This window comes from Bombus fervidus, chromosome 5, assembly GCF_041682495.2.
Source record: "Bombus fervidus isolate BK054 chromosome 5, iyBomFerv1, whole genome shotgun sequence".
Classification (NCBI taxonomy): domain Eukaryota; kingdom Metazoa; phylum Arthropoda; class Insecta; order Hymenoptera; family Apidae; genus Bombus; species Bombus fervidus.
The window spans coordinates 6,873,568-6,892,680 of NC_091521.1; the positions used below are offsets into that span (position 1 = coordinate 6,873,568).

Here is a 19,113-nt window from a genome sequence, read left to right on the forward strand (position 1 = left end):
GATTCGTTAACACTAACCGTATCGACGCTTTACATATAACTATTCTTACCGTAACCGGTCATTTGATTGAAATTTCGTCCATCTGAACACTCTTCGCTTATGTTTTGTATGTTTTTCAATAACTTTCTCGTTGAACTTGTGGTCATATTCAGGGATAAAACAAAATACAAAACCAGTGTACTGAATATTACGAGATTTGTTCGCTTCTTGTCGTATTTCATTTCTGGCATGCTTCGGTCTATATTTTGTAACTCTCAAAATGATACCGCATTTAGATTTCATTTAGCATAGAGCAGTGGTTTCCAACCATTATGCTTCTACGCCTCGCTGAAAAAAATTCTTTTTCGCGCCTCCCTACCTTTTATTTTTTTAATAGATGTAATAATATAGACGCGTTTTAAATAATAAAAACTTTATTACAAAAAAACTGAAAACTACAATTAACAGAATAATAATAAGGTTTTGCCATAACATATACGTACATATATATTTATTTTTATGTTAAATTATTTTTTTGTAGATGTTATGTTACGAAAATTAATATTTTATTAAAAGATTGTGGCGCCTTCCCTGGTCCGTGCCTCCCAGGTTGAAAACCGCTGCTATAGAGAATCATTATGGAAGGAGTATATTCTTGAGAAGTATTTCTTGAGAGCATCCGATAAGATTCCGTTGTGTTTAAGCGTTACCTGACATGGACTTTGTCAGTATGTTTAAGTGCTTACAACGAAGCCAAACACATACCGCATTCATATGTATGCAACTGGTTAGATCTTACTTGAGTTCAGACCTGAGGTTTCAGGCAGAGAACTTTAGAAAAAGATGTAAATTTGTCAATTGGTCAAATAGTCGATCGCGATAAACGAGCCAGGCGATGAATTTTCCTCGGTAAAAAAAAGAAGCAAAAAAAGAATTGAGAAATTGATTAATCAAGTAATATGAGAATTTACGTAAAGTTAGATGACCAAAAAAAAAAAAAAGAAATAACGATAAATGTACAATTTTAAATTAAGGTTAGGTTATTTAATTAGGTAACCTGGGAAGTTTAGTGTCAAATTCCTGTGCAACAAAGTAAAACTTGCATTTACAAGATTACTAACTACAGAAAGGAACTGGTTAGAAAGCAGGTATGAAGGTGAGTAGATTGTCTTTTCTCTAAGATAAGTGTTTGTACTTGAAAATGTAGCTTTATTCGCACGGAAAGAACAATGGTGAACAACGAATTTCATATACGCAATCTGGCATTCCCTGAAGTGATGTAACATAGCGAAAGGAACTGATTCGAGAACCGCAGTTGGTTTAAACAATGACGTAACCCTCAAAATAAAGTGACATAGTAACAAGAAATGATACATGATATTTACAATGGAAATTTACATGCTAACATCGAATTAAAATAAATTAAATTATTCGGCGTTCGTTTAACGTGTACCAATTTTGTATTTATTTATAACGTTACTTTTACTAAATCTGCAACAGCTAAAAGAGTAACAACTCGAATACTCTCGTACTTAGTTTGCATTGAACAATATTACAAATAAACAGTATTTCTTCTTGTCATAGCAAAATATATAAATATGATATATATTGTATAACGATAACTATCATTAAATCTAATTCGCATGTATCACGTTTGTACCATTAACTCGTAATACAAGTATATCTTCATATTATAATATAAGGCACCGGGTTAAAGACATGGAAAATTTAAAAATTAATCCTATATTTAAATCACTGTTATTAAAATGCAAGCTCCCCTACGCTTCTACATAATCAAATCATTCCATAAGTAATATGGGAGTTCTATTGCATCGATATAACAATAGATTTTTTTTGGTAATTTGCCTTCTTTAATTTTCCTTCAGCTTGTCTGAGTCAGTTTTCTTGTGAATTATTTGGAATAATCATATTACTCATAAGATGATATCAGTAAGATAAGACTGAGACTTAGCTAGTTAACGGTTTCTCTTCGCTAAAGAGATGAGGTTGAATCTGACTTCTTTCTTGCAGGTCCTCGGCAAGTTTCTGCAACAATTCCTTGAACACGTAGTTATCTAGGTTCTTTGCTATATAATAAAGAAACACCCAGTCTCCGTAGTGGCATTCGTTAGTAACTGCCAACACGTTCCACGGATTATATCTCCCGGGACAAGCCATGGAGAAGACCAACTTGTTGAATGTTACGCTCCTGGTTACATGAGAAAATTTGTTAGATAACATTAAATAAATTAAACTAGTGCTAATAAAAATAATAAAAATATTAAAAAGGGTTAAATAATATTCGAAATAATTCTAATATTCTAAGAAAACAAGAAAAGGAACAGAAAATATTCCATCGTCTATTTTCAGAAGCATATCAAAGCTATACGCTGAAATTTAGAAAAACCGAGAAAACTGAATTATTTACTTACATAATTATTTCGAAATCAAAGATACAACGAAAACTTTCTGTCTATTTTCTAATTAGTCGCCGTCATTACTCTAATTGCACTATCAATTACAGAAGATAAAATAATGATCGCATATCACAGTCTGACTAAAGTTTTCACATTACATTATTGCTGCCAATTTAACAGAACTGGAGTCAATGCTACGAGTTCGAAGAATCGAGATTCTGAGAAAGGCAACGGTCGATAAACCGTAGAATAGGAATAGGTATAGGTATAGGCAATAAATAGTAGTAACCTGGCGTGCAAGACCATAGTCAGTAACCTCCAAAGCAGTCCTAAACCGGTTATCACCGACAGAATGATGTACCAATACCAGAGGAAGATATAGATCTTCTCGTTAACGATGTTCAACGCCATGACACATAGCGCATCGTGGTTTTGTATGGTACCTGATGGACCAAATTTGTGGAAGGTACATTTCGTCACCTGAAACATTTATTCGGAAGGAATTTTTATTTAAATAACAACAGATTTTCTACTAAAAAGTCCGAAGTTTTAGTTGTAATTCTTTGATATTAGCTACGTTTGAATTAACCACTGTAATGATCTCTAAAAAATTTTGTTCTTTTTATATATAATATATTTACGAAATAGATAAAAATTTCGTAATAATTCCGACTATTTAAAGGCTTCTCGATTGTTTAGATAATTTATTATACGAGTGAATTTTCGTTAATCCTAAATGAAATCGGGAAATACGTCTACAGTCACTTTGGATTAACGTTGCTAACTAAGTGAGCTAACGCCAATATTCAACCAACTGAGTAATTTGCTGTCTAAGATAGATACGATGATTCGGTGCAGCAATTGATTTCATTGTGTTACGTATGAATTCCTTTTATCGCGACTTAGCTCACTTTTACTCTCAATGTCTCGTACTATATGTATTATACAAAACAATGTGAAATTTCATTAGCATCATAACGAGACACGGTTTGTATCTCATTACAATCCTAATAACAAAGTTTTAAAAAATACTGCGTAACATATGTAACGTATTCGTAAAAATTCTCCAAACTAAGCGTTCAAATACTTTCGTCAATCACCGTTCACATAAATGTAGAATAGGAATAGAATTCTTAATATTGCATTGTACTGGGAAACATACTTTAGGAAAGACGATGTCGAGCGCGTCGACTTCCCCATCCAAGCCATTGCGCGCTACCGCTTGACCAAGACCGAGGAAAGCACCGCCGAGGAACCAATCGGTTAAATAAATTTGCATGAGGACGTTGATGAAGTTGAGAACCTCGCAGAGACCCATGTAGTATGCCCACGGTCGATTCAAATGGATACGGTTCAGAAAAGCATGTCGAATCTGACGTATTTTCTCGTCACGGTCATGTATCGACGGGACGGTTATACCGTTCTCAGTCGTCAAAGATGTCTCACGCAAAGCTAACGACGCCATGTGTAGCCCAGATACCAGCACTTTTAACCGACCTCCTGGATCAATCAATTTATTCGTTTAATTAATATCTCTTCCTTTTTTTATATTCCTTTTTTTTATTCGTTTAATTCCGTAACAATGAGCTATCGTAAAAGGATAGGATAATCATATCATTATAAATATTTTTTAAATATTCACATTCAATCACCATATACATCATATAATACGGCATATAATTTTAATTTTCCTTAATAAGTAAAGCGCATAAAGTACTCCGTAAAGTATTGTATATAATAAAAGTAATTATATACATATTTGGAACATTTATATTTATATAGGTATTCTATTTTGTTTTTTATATATATTATATTATACGTATATTATATCCTAAGATTATTGTAGAAATATTCTATTTTTATATTCTATTATATACGATATATAGAACAAACTAATTTACATGTGTCATTTATTAAAATAAATTGAAATTAGAAAATAATTGCAGTAAAAATCTCCGTCGTTTAAATATGTAATTCTGGCAAAACTTTTCCTACACGTATTGCTGTGATATACTATACTATACTGTAGACATCGTCATGATAATAAAATACATTTTGCAAGCAAATGGGCCATTATAGAAAAATCCGCTTTGCAACTAAAAGGGCTGTGTAAAAAGTTATATACATAAGAGAAAGTCAGATAACTGAAGGTTATGTACTATGCGTGCAGAGGTATGCAGGATGGGTTGGTAGATATTATGGCGGGACTGACCTTCAACATTCCGCCACAGGTAGTGAGGCGCGTAAAAGAAGATCGCCTGAAAAAACAGAACGAAGGGCACCCACTGGTAGTAAGCATGGTGCACCAGGGAGTCTTCTTTGGTCGCTGGTCCCACGCCAGGATGCGGGATTTCGCCTAACAACACCGGTGTAGCGTTCAAATGTTTCGACTGTAAAATTCGTACTATTGTATAATTTATGAGGTCTCCAATTTAGCAAAGTCGAAAAGAAAAGAGAAGAACATGTATAACAATACAATGGAAATTTGGAAATATTACTTGGCCCTTTCAGAAACGAATGTTCCTTGAGCTGTGAAAAATTATTTTTATTCATCAATTATTAATAATAGAAATACACCTCTTCTGGGCTTTTTGTAAAGATGATACGATGTACTAAAATTAGGAATTATAGAAAAAGTAGGAAAAATTAGGATTTTATCGAAAATGACTACATTCATTGTTTAATTACGTAATAATACTTTAAATAATTTTTTACTTTAAGTGATTATTTAAGTAATTTTTGTATATTTCTGATAAATATTTTATGTAGTATGAGCTATCACAAGGGAATATAAATTATAATGTATTTTAATATTTTAATATTCTTGTTACAAATTATATGCTAAACAAAATCCGAAAATTTAGCGAAGATTCAAGTATTAGAAATTAATTAGGGCTAATCTGATCGTATTAAGAAAATAATTTAAAGAAGACAAAAAGTGAATAAATAGAATCTAATGTATTAGTATTAATATTTACCACAGTGTAAGTAGACGTAAAAAAGCAGTAGGTGTTGATTACTTTCAGTACATCATCGCTCATTCCATGTCCACCGATACACCTTATCCATAAAACATAACATCAAATATGGTTTTTTATTTCATTAGCATCTCTAATTGGCTTTAATATTTTATCTGTAGATCACGGAATTCTATGACTTCAAATTTGCGGGTAAAGTTTTATGCAATGAATAAACAAAAGTCTGTGGAAAAATGCAAATCTAACAAATTTTACTAAGAATATATTTCTTATTAAGAAAAAGAATTATTTGTTCAGTTTTAGGTATCTATTGTTTTACCATAAAAATAATATCAATGCACTGATTCAAATAATCTTCTCTCGTGTAAAAAATTCTTTCTCAATAAATGGAAAACGTACAATTTTCAATGAGCGATGAATGATTCGATACTATTGGTTCGTCATCATTCGACAAATATTTTCTATTTTAGTCCTTCCGAAAATGTATAAAAGGCAACCAAATTCTATACACAAATAGATAACGCTTCTGTCCGTAACTAATAGAGATAAGAAGTTTATTAGTTTCGCAATTTAATCGAATATTATCGAGGCCTTCTTAAATGGAGGACAGAACCAATATCTCAATTTTAGTATGTACTAGTTGATAACGCTAACAGGGAAGACGAATGAATGGGAATCCAATAACTAGAAATATGCTGAAATACTGTATGATATTTTCATATTTTATTAACAACATTATAACATTACCTGATATGTTCTCCGATAAATTGTTTAGCTGTCACCATCAACGTACTGGCCAAGAGTATCAAAAACGTGACTCTGTAGTGTAGCTTGAAAACTAATCATATTTAACAGTTAATTATTTCATTAAAAAGGGAAAAACGAAGAATAAGAAATACATTCAAGGCGACTTTATATAAATTAAATAAGTCAAGGACGAAGACGAATGATAATAATAAACTAAAACAAACGAGTAGATTTTTATGCATTTACGGAGAATATAAAGCGAGTACACGTAGGACGTATATAATATGTAAAAATATGTAAAATATTGAAAATAGAGTAAAAGTAAAAACAGGATAGAGTTCTTCGGTATCATTTATAAAATTACGAATTTTAATAAATAACTCCAGTCTATCAGTCAAGGAATCAGTCAAGGAATCATTCAAAATTACAGATATTAAATCAGGTATGTTTCAACTTTCTTTTCGCGAAGCTATGAAATATCTGTGTCACAATTTTTATTACCCATATTATCAATGGCCACTGAGTCCTGTGAAATCTTCAACTTGACATGGTCCTTGAGGACCGAAAACGTAGCTAAAACGGTTGCCATCTGTACAGGAAATCCTCAATCACTTTGAATCACAAGTCTTTCATTCGTTTCCACGGAAAATTCTTCGTTGATTGGCTATTTAGCCCTTCAGTAGCCTTGGCTACTTCCAGGCTTTCGGCATCTACTTCTATTTCAAATTTCTCTCTCTGTTCACCAAGAACAGTATAATATATGAAAAATATACAAAAAATAACAGAAAAGAACTGGAAGAAGAACTTAAGATCGTGCAAAAAGCTTTCCACAATACCAATGAAATGTTGATCGAATTCAGACTGAACTTTCAATGCTGGTAAATCTTATTTTCTCTTATCAGCTACGATTGCGCAGTGGAATCATGACAAGGTTTCAGGAAACTTGTAAACTCGTAACCATTTCAAGAAGGTGCGAGTTATTATTGTTGCTAAACCACTTGTTCGCTTAGATAAGGTTAGATAACATCGAGCTGGAATGAGCGATTCAACGCAGCACAATCATAATCATTTCATAGAGAATATATATGGTCTCTGATTGATCGATCGATCAACCCGGTTGATCCTTTTAAAGAAATAATTACTTGATGCTTGTTCTTGATTTGAAATATTGAAAGCAGAAATGAACTAAGCCACATTTTTCCTAAATGTTTGTTCCAACAAGCAAGATCAATCGTACGAAAGTGAGCGAATTTATTTTTTCCAAATGATATCCAGATAACATAACTAAATCAAATGTCACTGACGATGAATTTTTCAGTCTGCCGAGTATTGGAGTTAACTGACTTTTGCTCTCAATGCATCATTTAAGAAACTATTGAAAGTAGATCATTTCTCTAGCTTTGATTCGAGGAAATTTTCATATACCTTTTGACTTTTACTTCGCCGTTTCGAGTGATGAAGCATTTCGCGCAACCGAGAAGAACGTAGAGTAGTCGAAGATTTTTCTGTGCATCATCCTAGCGGATGTTCGGAAAGTCTCCTTATTACAGTGAAGCACCTGATGGATTTTTCCAGATTTATATAACGATAACATCACCGTGATTATTATGAAATTTATTAAAATTTACAATGAAAACTGTGTCTCAAAAGAGAAACAGTTTATGATAGAATTACTCAAGGAAACGTGGTAGTCCACGTTACAGTACTTAGGTAGGATTATCTGACGCATCAACCAAGACAAGCGATGAAACGGTAAAATGTTTCTAAACCGTGAACATTTGCTAAGGTTTATTTAAACATACAGATATAACGAATAGAATGTAAGACTTTTATTATTTAGAAAGTTTTCCAGTTTGAAATATGAGAAATGATACCATTTATTAATCTTCTGACAGTACTTTATCGTTAGTAAATTATTTATTAACTTTTTATCTTATTACATATGAAATATAAGTTTCTTCACTTGAAAAAATTGTTATGTAATTTATTATATGATATTGAACTTTATCGCGTTAGAGAAGAACCGCTTGAATTATCAATATTTTAAATTTGGTGATTAATGTAGCTCTTAAAATTACTTTTACAATAGGACAGAAAAACCAAATTTATATTAAGACTCTATTTCGACAAATGTAAATGTAGATGTAAAGTGATTAAAATTGCACAATATTCTCTAGGACATTGTAAATAATGTACACGTTTTGCACCATTTAATGAGACATCTACATACTTTTATATAAAAATAATGTCGCGACAGTAATCAACTTTTAAACAGTTGCTACAAATACGATAGTACGACCGTATAGAACCCTTAATAATCGTCGATCTGGATGATTGTCGTGTTATTTATCGATAAAAATTACGGAACAAATCTTCCTTAATCTATATCAAGCCGGTGATTTCACGGTAATCACGTTGGAATTGCGTCGAATACAATCGTGATGATTAATTGTATTTTATCGCGAGTTTTACTCTATTCAGAAACACGACCGTGAGATACAAAAGCTTATCATCGTGTACTAGAGGATCTAACGTAGGTACGATTCAGTGATTTCAATTCAACTTTTGTGAGAAACTTTTCCACGAAACGCCGCTATATTCAGAGGAATGCAAATGGTTAATTCTTCGATAAATTTTAATAATTGTTATTTGGTAATTTGTTATTAGATAAATGTTGTTCTACTGCAATTGAAATCTTATGTTTCGTTAAAAATCCAGTCCAAAGTATACTTCCTTCGTAATATTCTAAGTCAAAAATCCACAAAGAATCCTAGAAAATATCACTGGAACAACTCAGAACATAATCTGAGAAAACGTAGGAACGATATAAGATTCAATATTTAGAGAAGAAAATTCGAATGCAACGTGTAAAGCTGACAAGGGAACGGATGAAAAAACGTCCAAAATTAGGAAGGTCTCCAGAGGAGATAGGAAAGGTAAATGGAAGGGAAGGGAAAAAAAGGGAAAGACCAAATAAGATAAGGAGATGAGAGGGAACAAGTTTGTGGTGGAAGAAGAGTAAAGTTGCAGGGGAAAGAGAAACGGTGAACAAGAAAGACACGAACAAAGAGGTGGGAGGGATAGAATGTCGAAGGTAGGACTTTGACCGGCCGTTGCCCCTGATGCAGTCGCCTCCAGCCAGCAAACTCAACGGATCCTCCAAAGAAAATTCTGTCCTCTGACTTCTCCATTCGTACATGTTACTTATTTACACGCATTATACATTCAGTTCCATCGTTCTTGGCCTGTTTGTTACCTGTCTGCTAGGCTGTTCATTTGCAGCATACAAAAACCATAAATCAGTTACAATATAATTTCTAATTACTGCTTACATAATTCAGTTTCATTTTTTTCATGCAAAGATTGATTCATAACGAGCGATAATAGATGTTGCCTTGCTTTTTGTAACTTTTTAATCCTCTTTTTCTTTAGATATGTATTTAGGTCGTTGAATACATAGAGAAGGAATTTAATGGAAATATAATTCTTACAGTGGTTGATTCTTTATGTCCTAATATAGATGTGATTTAATAATGATCGAAAATTAATAAAGAATTGTTTCTCAAAGCTTCTCGCTAATTATTTCTGTAACATCATAAAGAATGATTTTCTTTATCTTAATATTTCCTTCTAATGTTATTAACACTATGTTTATTTCGAATATTTAATGATTACACCTCGAATGTTTATCGTCACACTAATTATGTGTCCTACCTGACGATAACGAACACGGATTCCCTTTTTTTATAATAATCTTTTCATAATACCTGGATCATATTGTTTTTATTCTGGCAGCTGAACAAAGGACATTGTTTCACGTTTCGCTGCATTTTTATTTATTATGAATACGTGACCATAAAATATATACAATACCACCAATTTACACATTTTTGTACTGCTCAATATTACAGACATTTTAAGAAGCAAGGTCATATTGGAAAATATTTTCAAAATGTCTGATCTTTTGATATTGAAACAAATTCTTCGAAATTAATTTATCATTAAATTTACTTATAAAACTTGCTGTAAAAAGTGATTAAGAAAATAACCGAAGGATAAATCTAGGATGACTCGCAGACACAAGATAATGGCTTGATTTAACGTTAAGGCTGAGATTTAAATTACTAATCGGCAAAATGAGAATAATCTTCGTGTCCCCTGATACAATAACGCGAACAGAGGGAACCGAAATTAGTTGGACCTCGAGCGTCGAGGTTCGTTTCCACGATCGTCAATCCTGAAGCAGTGTACATGCATGTGCAACGAACCCCCTGGAGATCGCATAATTTTAATAAATTCTATCGATAGGGATCATGCAGGGTCATGAAAGCTTAATCGAAGGTCGTAGTGGAACGATATTTCTACAAGCGAAATACTATGATACACTTCTAGTTTGGAATTTCTATTATTAAATGAAAATTTTATATCATCCCAAAAGATTAATTTTTACGATTCACAGTTTTTCCACTTTATTTAAGTTTGCAATCAATTTAAGCTAATATTAAAATATAATTAGAAAATTAGATTTTTCGCAGAATTATCCTAGGATTAGTAATTCATAAAGCGCAAATATTTCTGTTATTCACTTCGTATTAGTTACAATTTTTCAAATTATTCCTCTTTACGTATTGTAGGCAAAACTAGTCATAAAACTACGAAAATACAAAGCTGTACTTAATCCCTATATGATATATAACATTTAACCGAACTACGTTTATCAGTACATAGTAAGATAATCTAAACTCCATTCGGTCCTTACATAGTAAGATAACCAACGGACGCGATGGACAACTTTAGACACGTTAAATTATTCGAATTATTTTTTAATTACTTAACGTTGTTTATTCAATTATTTCACGTTTCTCAAAAACATTCGTATCTCATACAAAAAATTACGCCATGACGGATATTAATTATCTTTATTGAAAAAATTAATAATAAACGACAAGCTAATTGTGAGATATAAGTCTTATAAACCGAACAATTAATTAAAATTACCGCTATCTTTAACACACGAATTCCTTTTCCCCGTGAACGACTTTACTTACCCATCATAACCTATAGCATAAAATTAATTAAAGCAATATACGTGGGTAATCTCGACGGAAGGAGGCGCGATCCTGAAATTCAGGAATCATGGAAAACATTGATTACTCGCTGACGTTTTATTTTTTTAATCCCATAGAACATTTTTACGAAAATATAGGATTATTCTGGCAGTACATTGTCGATCCTCGAAGAAACGTGATGAAAACGCATATATATGTCAAAAGAAAGTTAATTCACAAAGTGTGCGCTGTTCCTGTAATACAAAATTTTATAAAAACACATTTTTTTGTCGCAACAACGGAAACATACATTTTTCGTCTTACTATAGTAAGTAGTAACTATCATTATCAACGAGTAAAGAACAGGATATTAATAATAGGGAAAAAATAACATATCAATTATCATTACTAATCAATTATCACTCGTTCTTCCAGCAAGTCTCAACTAGCTGGGATCTTTATAATTCTATATATATATATATATAATATATATTTTTCTTCATATATAATAATTGTTTCTCATATCTTATCGCTTCTACAGGCACGAGGAAGCACGTGCATACAACGTACATGTATGATTATAGATATACATATTACGTTCCTGCACTAAGCAGCATGGACATTCCTTAGAATAGAACAATGCACCGACACTATTACTATCTACGAATGCGATTCCATCACTCATTACACCATATGCGTCTGAAATAGGCACTTTTCTTTCTTCCTCCCGATTATTTTATAATAACAATTTCAGCGTTAATCTCTACTACTCTCGTAGACTTATCGTATTTAACACGTTCCGTGTCACGTAAGCTTAAAAGGCAAAGTTGTTTTTCCACATGAAAATTGAAGGGCAAGCATTTATCGTGCGTTAGAGTAATATCCATTAGAGGAAAATAGAGATTTTACCGATACGCCAATACATATTAATAGTTTGTACGTTCTTATTAAGCAATTTTGTTGTGCGTTTAATAGCTTTAATTTATTAATTATCATCGATGACTAATAAGCTATGTAGAAAGGAACATGTTAATTAGTTACAGCCTTTGGAGTACTCTTCGTTCCTCGAGGAAGTTTGATTGAATACTCGGCGTCCAAAGGCACTGGAACTAAAACATAGCTTCTCAGCGTCTTTTGATTCTTCAACTTCCAGTGAGTTATCATAAACGATGTAATGTATTTCGACAAGAAAAGAAGTAATTGCAGAACTTTTTTCTTACTCCAACTTCTCTGAATCAGAAAATTAAATATATGTCTGTGTATATGTGTGCATGAGAAGATGACGACTACGATTATTAAAATTATCGATATAAAAAAAAATAAACGGAAGTAAACTGACGGTTTATAAAGAAAAGGAACAAACACCTCTGGGGAGATATTATGCGAACGAAATTAATCGAAATCGGAAAGGGAACACTGGCATGAAAAGCAAGAGAGAAGGAAGTATATATATATAACATATTTATATGTATAATATATATACATATATATATGTAATAAGTGTAATGAGAGAAAGTTCTAAATTCTATTCACGTGTACAATCCTAAATATGATAGATACAAAATACAAGAATCACGATGATGTGGAGTGTTTCGATTACTTGGCAGTCTTACTTTGAGCATGGATCCCTCAAAAAGAATTACATATTACTACATTTGACAATGAGAATTGGTATGCGAAAAACGATTATCTGAGCTCTCAAGCTCGCGCGCACGTTTTCCATTTCTCCCCTTTAAATTCTTACCAGCTAAACGTACGTTATCTTTATTGTCTTTTTATTTCTTCTTAAAATAGTCTTTTTCTCGCGTCTATTCCTTTTTTTTTCTTCAAAATTTCACTTAGGTCGCATATAAAGGACGGTATTACAATAATTCCGACAGTAACAACAATTTTAAGGTAGTAGTTTCAAACGTTTCAAATAGGAGAAACGGGAATGATGGACGAGCAAAAGTAACACTAAGAAAGGATGGAGAAAAAGAAATCTACGTATGTTCATCGATGAAAGTCTCTAGACCTTTTTTGACGCATTTCTTTTCTTTCTTTTGGTCCCTCTATGTATAGTAAAATATATATATATAAATGTATATAACATTCTAATTATCGCAATGATGATTAATAGAGAAAAAGCAAGCGAAAATAAACGTTCAAGGGAAATTTTTCGTTACAGCATTTTTTCTTTCTAAACTATCTGTCTGCATGGTTGCCCTTCTCCCTCTCACTCGATCTCATTCACTCTTCTCTCTCTCGTGCGTGCTCTTTCCCTCTTTTCCTCCTCTTCTCATTTATTTCGGACTCCTTTCTATATATATATATAATATAAATTTATATATATTCTCTATTTTATAAGATATTCTACAATGTACAAGATGTACGCCTACAATATGAGAAAATAATAATATGGTAAGCAGAAAAATTACATTTCTAGGAAGACGACGCGACGCGTCGTTCGATTCTCGAACGAAGAGTGGGGTCGATGAGGGACTATTTAATCTTCGTGACAAACCTGCTCAACCCGACTTTTCGATTTCTCCTTCTCTCGTGCATTGTTTCATCCAACAATAAAAGAAAAAAAGAAAATAGCAAAGAATAATGGAAGAACGCATCCATTCGAAGCAAATAAAAAAAAAGCAAAGGCGCTTGTTCTAAAAGAAAAAAAAGAAGACAAAAAGAGATGAAATGGAAGAAAAATACCGAGAAAAGGAGAATGGCAAGAGAAATGAAAACGTTGTGTCGTCTCCCATTTTATATCACACAATCGAAGTTTCTCTCTACAAAGCCTCCATGTCTCGGAGCAATTTAATACTTGTAAGCTCTTTCTCCCTCTATCTCGCATGTGTATAGGTATATAGTTATATATGTGTGTGTGTATGTACGAAATGTATAATATATATACACACACATATACATCCTCGTTATATTTGTGCTATCGATGCTTGCAGATTTATCGAGCGATATCGACCGAGCAGATGGGAAACATTATTTTCGCGAATATAAACGATGACGTTAGAAAAATGAAAGCAAATATAAGATATTCGTCTTATTGTTTCTTAATATCGATAACGATATCACGGAACAGCATGGCGCAATTTTTGACACTGTGTACATTGGATCATAAATTGGATTTAGTTACAAAAATGTGTAGTATTAAAAAAGATACTAAAAGGAAAAAACAATGATCTATGGATGATATCGAAGTCAAAGGATTCAAGGAAATTACGTGACGAGGCTATGAGTAGGATCGAACATGTATCTATGGTCGCTAGCTATCGACAGAAACTATCGATAGTCTCGCGTATACTGTAGTGTAGATGGGAATGGATGTATTGTTTAACTGTTTAACTAAAAAAAAAAAGAGAGAGATAGAGAAAGAGGAGAGAGAGAGAGAGACAAAAAAGAATAATTAATTTCTTCATTTGCTTCGCTTGATATGTTGTGTTACACAGAACTTGCACTTCCGATCGAGAATTATCATGTAACGATCGGTAAGGCAACTCACTTTACACGTATGCCAAATGAACTACGAAAAATTTGTCCAATATTGTTGGAATGCACGTATACGTTCTACATATATGTTACAGATACGAAAAATAAACGTAATTCAAAATGGCTTTCGATCTTCGAATAACTACATTAATGAAAATACGGTAAACTACAACTTGATTCGACTCGACTAATCGGATCTGTTGATGAATCGAATAGTAAAAACGAAGAAGCGGGGAAAAAGAAAAGAAAAAAGAGGAATTCTAAGAATGTATGTAAGAAACTAGACGGATTCTTTGCCCTGTAGTTTCGTGGCAAGATCGATGACGAGCTGCTGGTACACCACCGGGTCTATGTTCTTGCCGAGTTGATAAAGAACAAACCAGTCACCGATCTGGCACTTCTCAGCGATGGTTCCGATATGCTCTGGCTTGGAGAGGCGCGATCGGGCACGCAACAGCACTAAGCGAAGTTTCGGCCCGGCTACTACCGCGGCACGGTACGCCAGGGTCAAACCGCTCAACACCGACAGGATGATGAACCAAAACCAGAGGAACACGTATATCTTCTCGTTGACGATGTTTAACGGTAACACGCAGAGACCATCGAATTTCTGCACCGTACCGGACGCACCATATTTGTGGAAGGTACATTTGGTCACCTTCGGGAATACCCGTGACATCGGGTCGATCCTCTCCTCAGGTTCCATTTCTGTAAATTTCACCACGTCCGAGCCATAGGTGGTGAACTCGCCATCCAAGAAGAAGTCCATGAAGTAGATCTGGCCGACTACGTTAACGAAATTTAGCACTTCGCAAAGGAAGAAACGGAATGCGTAAAAATTCTGAGTGTGCCAATTCGAAGCGAAATACTCGACTAGTAATTTCCTTCTTTCCGATTTGCATTCGTCGCTCATTACTGGACAATTTAGGTCTAGAACTAGCATCTTGATTCTACCGCCTTCCCAGGTTTTCCATAGGTAACGTGGCACGTAAAACAATATCGCCTGGAAGAACAGCGTGAAGCACACCCACTGATAATATTTGTGGTACTTGATCTCGTCCTCGCCATCGACGTGGGACGCAACACCTGGTTGCACTATGTCTTTGCCGACTACGCCGGTTCGATCAGGGATCGTGAACGTCGAGTAGATCCAACAGTAGGTGTCCATCACGTGAAGCGGTATTTCGTCCACGATACAGTCTATAGGGTCTCCGATATATTGCCTGGATGTGACCAATAACGAAAAAGCAATTAATATGATCACCGTAGCTTTGTAGTGCAGCCGGAAGACATTATTGTCGATGCAAACGTTGTCTAGCTTGAGCAGTCCCTTTACTGAACCGAATACGTCAAACATGGTTGGTTATTTTCCTTCGAACAGGTACTACAAGAGAGAAATCGAGCGACTTATTCCAATCGCGAGTTTTACTTTACTATTTACCAATCAAACCGGACACTCGGGTTGTTGATGACCCGCGCGACGTGACGCCGCGCGTCAAGAAGCGTCCCTGGGCCTCCCTGCACACGCACAAAAACAAACAGCTTTCAAAAAATTCGTTTATCACGATAATCGTTGTATTTCTATTCGTTACCGATATATTTATCACTGAATAAATTTCATTTACCGAAATCTCGTTCGAATTTCCGAAAACACGTGTGTTCCGTTCCGATCGTTCCGTGATCACTGCGCGCGTGAGCACGGCTCTACCGCAGCAAAGCGTCACCGAGAGCGGTTGTGTCGTAATGGCTGCGTTCAGAAACGCTCTACGACACGAGCACGCGAGGACATGCCGTTCCGTAAGCTGCTCCCTTTTGCTCTTCTCTCTGTCTATCTTCTTCTTCGTCAATTCGCTTCTTCTCTCTTGCGTATACCGTATAACGTCTTATCTCTGTCTCGCTTGCAGATTATACACAGCTTGGTTGGGGACTCTATACTATACGTTTACTTCTGCTGCACACCAAGATTCTATCCCCACTTACGGACGCGAGAAAACTCGTCTCTCTTTCTGTCTCTGTCTCTCTTAGGTTCTCTTTCACACTCTTGTCCCTTTACTATAACCTAACCCCACTTTTCGTCTCTTTTAACTGCCGCGTCGGCCCGGATCACAGGAAACTTAGGTCCGTCGTTCGTATAGGTTCGATTGTGCTCGGCTAACATCGGTTCCAACGTTCCAGCAAAACCTCCAGACGCATATACGCATGCGTAATCGAAAAAGCAACCCACGCCGCTCTCGTGTACGATCTTATTTAAATTTAAGGATAATAGCCATGAAATATTTGTTTAGAACGTTACTATAAACATTTACACTTACAATAAACATAGTTTCTTTCGTTTAGTAAATTTCGATTATTTAATCAAAAGTTTAAATGCTATCTCTTCAATTAAAGGCTTGTGAAGAAAGTTTTGAAAGAATATACGCTGCTTAAATAGAATAACCAGTCGAAAATTGATAATTGTAGTTTACTTCTTTATTGGTAATAGTGTCACTTACCTTGTTTTCCATCTCATATCGTTAACTCCATGCTCTTTAGTTATTTGAGTACTACTGTTTTTATATAGCTCAATTTTTATCGAATCGAGTATTTTAGAATACAATGGAAATATTTGGCATGAAAATATTTTGTAATAAAATCATATGTTTGAGTTTTATTAAAGCAAAATATACAAGGAGTTTAATTCAACAGGATTATTAAAAAAAGCTCGAAAGAGGTAATCGGAATAACTTACACTATATGTATTATATGTTTCATATTACAAATACCAGACTTAACATATCACTTTCTATCTGAAGATTTGCACCGTTCTAGAATGATACTCTGTAATGAATAGCAATTATCCCTAACAAATAATTTTTATTGACCTCCATTACTTCTGGGATTACTTAAATTAAATAAATAGATAGAAGCTATTTTAATCTCAAATTGATATGCAGATTAATTACTATTTAATCTGAAATCAGCAGACATTGATAACTAGACAAATTAAATCGCCTTTATAGTAAATTATGTATCAATTATTCAAATTGGAGAGTACACATGATCTGTCCATACACATTAATAGAGATAGTCAATCACAATCTTATATTCTTTTTATCACGAATATTTGTAATGCTAGTATTATGTTTAAATGTCATTATCTATTTCAGTTATGCTTTATCGATAAAAAGATTCTCTGACATTGCATTCCAGTGAACTCTTTCTATAAATTGATTTTGCTATATCATATCCTTATCTGCAGCTGACGGTGAGTCTCCAGTAACGTAACTGTATCTCTATTTGATTGTCACGGAGTGATCTGAATCGTCATTGGCATTCTTGGAAGAAAAATTCTAAATTCAGAACATTAATAAATATTAATAAATATTAATAAATACTTACGTCCCTTAATGGCAAACAGATTGTTATATATTGTTATATTAGGTTATACTGTCTTGCAGATTGTATGTCTAGACAAGCATTACAATCACAATTACACTCTTTACTGTCAAAGTATTATAGGATTTATTTTATTTAAGCAAAATCATACAAACAAATACAATTTTAATATATGATACAAATACTATATTTGTACAAGTACATAAGAACTAAAACCAAGGTCGGTCCTGTGGCGCAACGGATAACGCGTCTGACTACGGATCAGAAGATTCCAGGTTCGAATCCTGGCAGGATCGGAATTTCTTTTTTCCTAAAACATTTCATCCCTTAAATGTAGAATCAAATATAATTTTATGTCAACTGTACTAAACAATTAATTTCCTTTTTATAATCCGATAATGCATTTCTTTTCTTTATATCTCACAAACAATGTCTCAAATATTTTTTTTTCTTTTCTTTTTTTTTTTTTTTTTTTTTTTCAAAATTAAAACACTGACTTATCTTCTTACAAGAAATACATTTATCATATATCTATCTTTACAGGATTATTCATATCATCTTAAGCTGAAAGCAGTCAGATAAAATAGAACAAGTATTTTGTTTCATAGTTGATCATGAATTGAATTAAGAAGTACCTTGGATATTTAAATTGCGAGTTAAAACATTTTTATGGAGAAAGTTCATTTCCCTGTCTTAACCTTAACCATTCATTTTCGGTCTCTTCTAACAACACAAATCGCAGTTTGACTGTACTTTCTCTTACTGATTACCTGTTAAGCAGGTAAACCTTAGTTATTTGAAAAGCTTAAGAGAAGGGTCGGCGATAGAATGCAGATACGCGTGGAAACGTCTATAGTCAGTACGATCTCCAGCAATACGTGTCATACCTACTCAATTCGGAATGGCTTGAAGGAATATATTATATCTAGTTCGCGAACAAATGCCGGAATCGTTGCTATTAATAGCCACAGACCGATCCTGAATTCCAACGAAGGCAACACGGTATAAAAGGATACCTACTTAATGCCCTGGAAACTAATTGGAAGCGAGCGTAGTCGGTGGGTCAAATAAATTAACCCAGTATGC

At 33.8% G+C, this 19,113-nt stretch overlaps 2 protein-coding genes and 1 non-coding gene across 3 annotated transcripts; 1 reads left to right on the top strand and 2 right to left on the bottom strand.

Annotated features, from left to right (window-relative positions):
- Positions 1–1,167: 1,167 nt before the first annotated feature.
- Positions 1,168–6,862, bottom strand: Inx7 (innexin 7). The gene is made up of 7 exons (XM_072004391.1): positions 6,623–6,862; positions 6,122–6,212; positions 5,375–5,456; positions 4,609–4,786; positions 3,559–3,896; positions 2,686–2,876; positions 1,168–2,188 (listed from the first exon to the last, which is right to left on the bottom strand). The coding sequence occupies exons 1-7, from the start codon at positions 6,708–6,710 to the stop codon at positions 1,948–1,950; spliced, it is 1,209 nt and encodes a 402-aa protein (XP_071860492.1). The 5' UTR covers positions 6,711–6,862; the 3' UTR covers positions 1,168–1,947.
- Positions 6,863–11,271: 4,409 nt separating this feature from the next.
- Positions 11,272–16,610, bottom strand: Inx2 (innexin 2). The gene is made up of 2 exons (XM_072004392.1): positions 16,278–16,610; positions 11,272–16,170 (listed from the first exon to the last, which is right to left on the bottom strand). The coding sequence occupies exon 2, from the start codon at positions 16,007–16,009 to the stop codon at positions 14,933–14,935; it is 1,077 nt and encodes a 358-aa protein (XP_071860493.1). The 5' UTR covers positions 16,010–16,170; positions 16,278–16,610; the 3' UTR covers positions 11,272–14,932.
- A 1,640-nt stretch (positions 16,611–18,250) lies between these two features.
- Trnar-acg (transfer RNA arginine (anticodon ACG)) lies at positions 18,251–18,323 on the top strand. Its single transcript has one exon. It is a non-coding gene; the product is annotated as a tRNA-Arg (tRNA).
- Positions 18,324–19,113: the final 790 nt, after the last annotated feature.

Bases quoted from the DNA above. Each gene is read 5' to 3' on its own strand.
- Inx7 (XM_072004391.1), bottom strand. From the start codon at position 6,710: ATGGCAACCGTTTTAGCTACGTTTTCGGTCCTCAAGGACCATGTCAAG. The intron at 4,787-5,374 runs GTAAATATTAAT...CGAATTTTACAG, and splicing joins TTACGTCTACTTACACTGTG to TCGAAACATTTGAACGCTAC. The intron at 3,897-4,608 runs GTCAGTCCCGCC...TGATTGATCCAG, and splicing joins CCTGTGGCGGAATGTTGAAG to GAGGTCGGTTAAAAGTGCTG.
- Inx2 (XM_072004392.1), bottom strand. From the start codon at position 16,009: ATGTTTGACGTATTCGGTTCAGTAAAGGGACTGCTCAAGCTAGACAAC.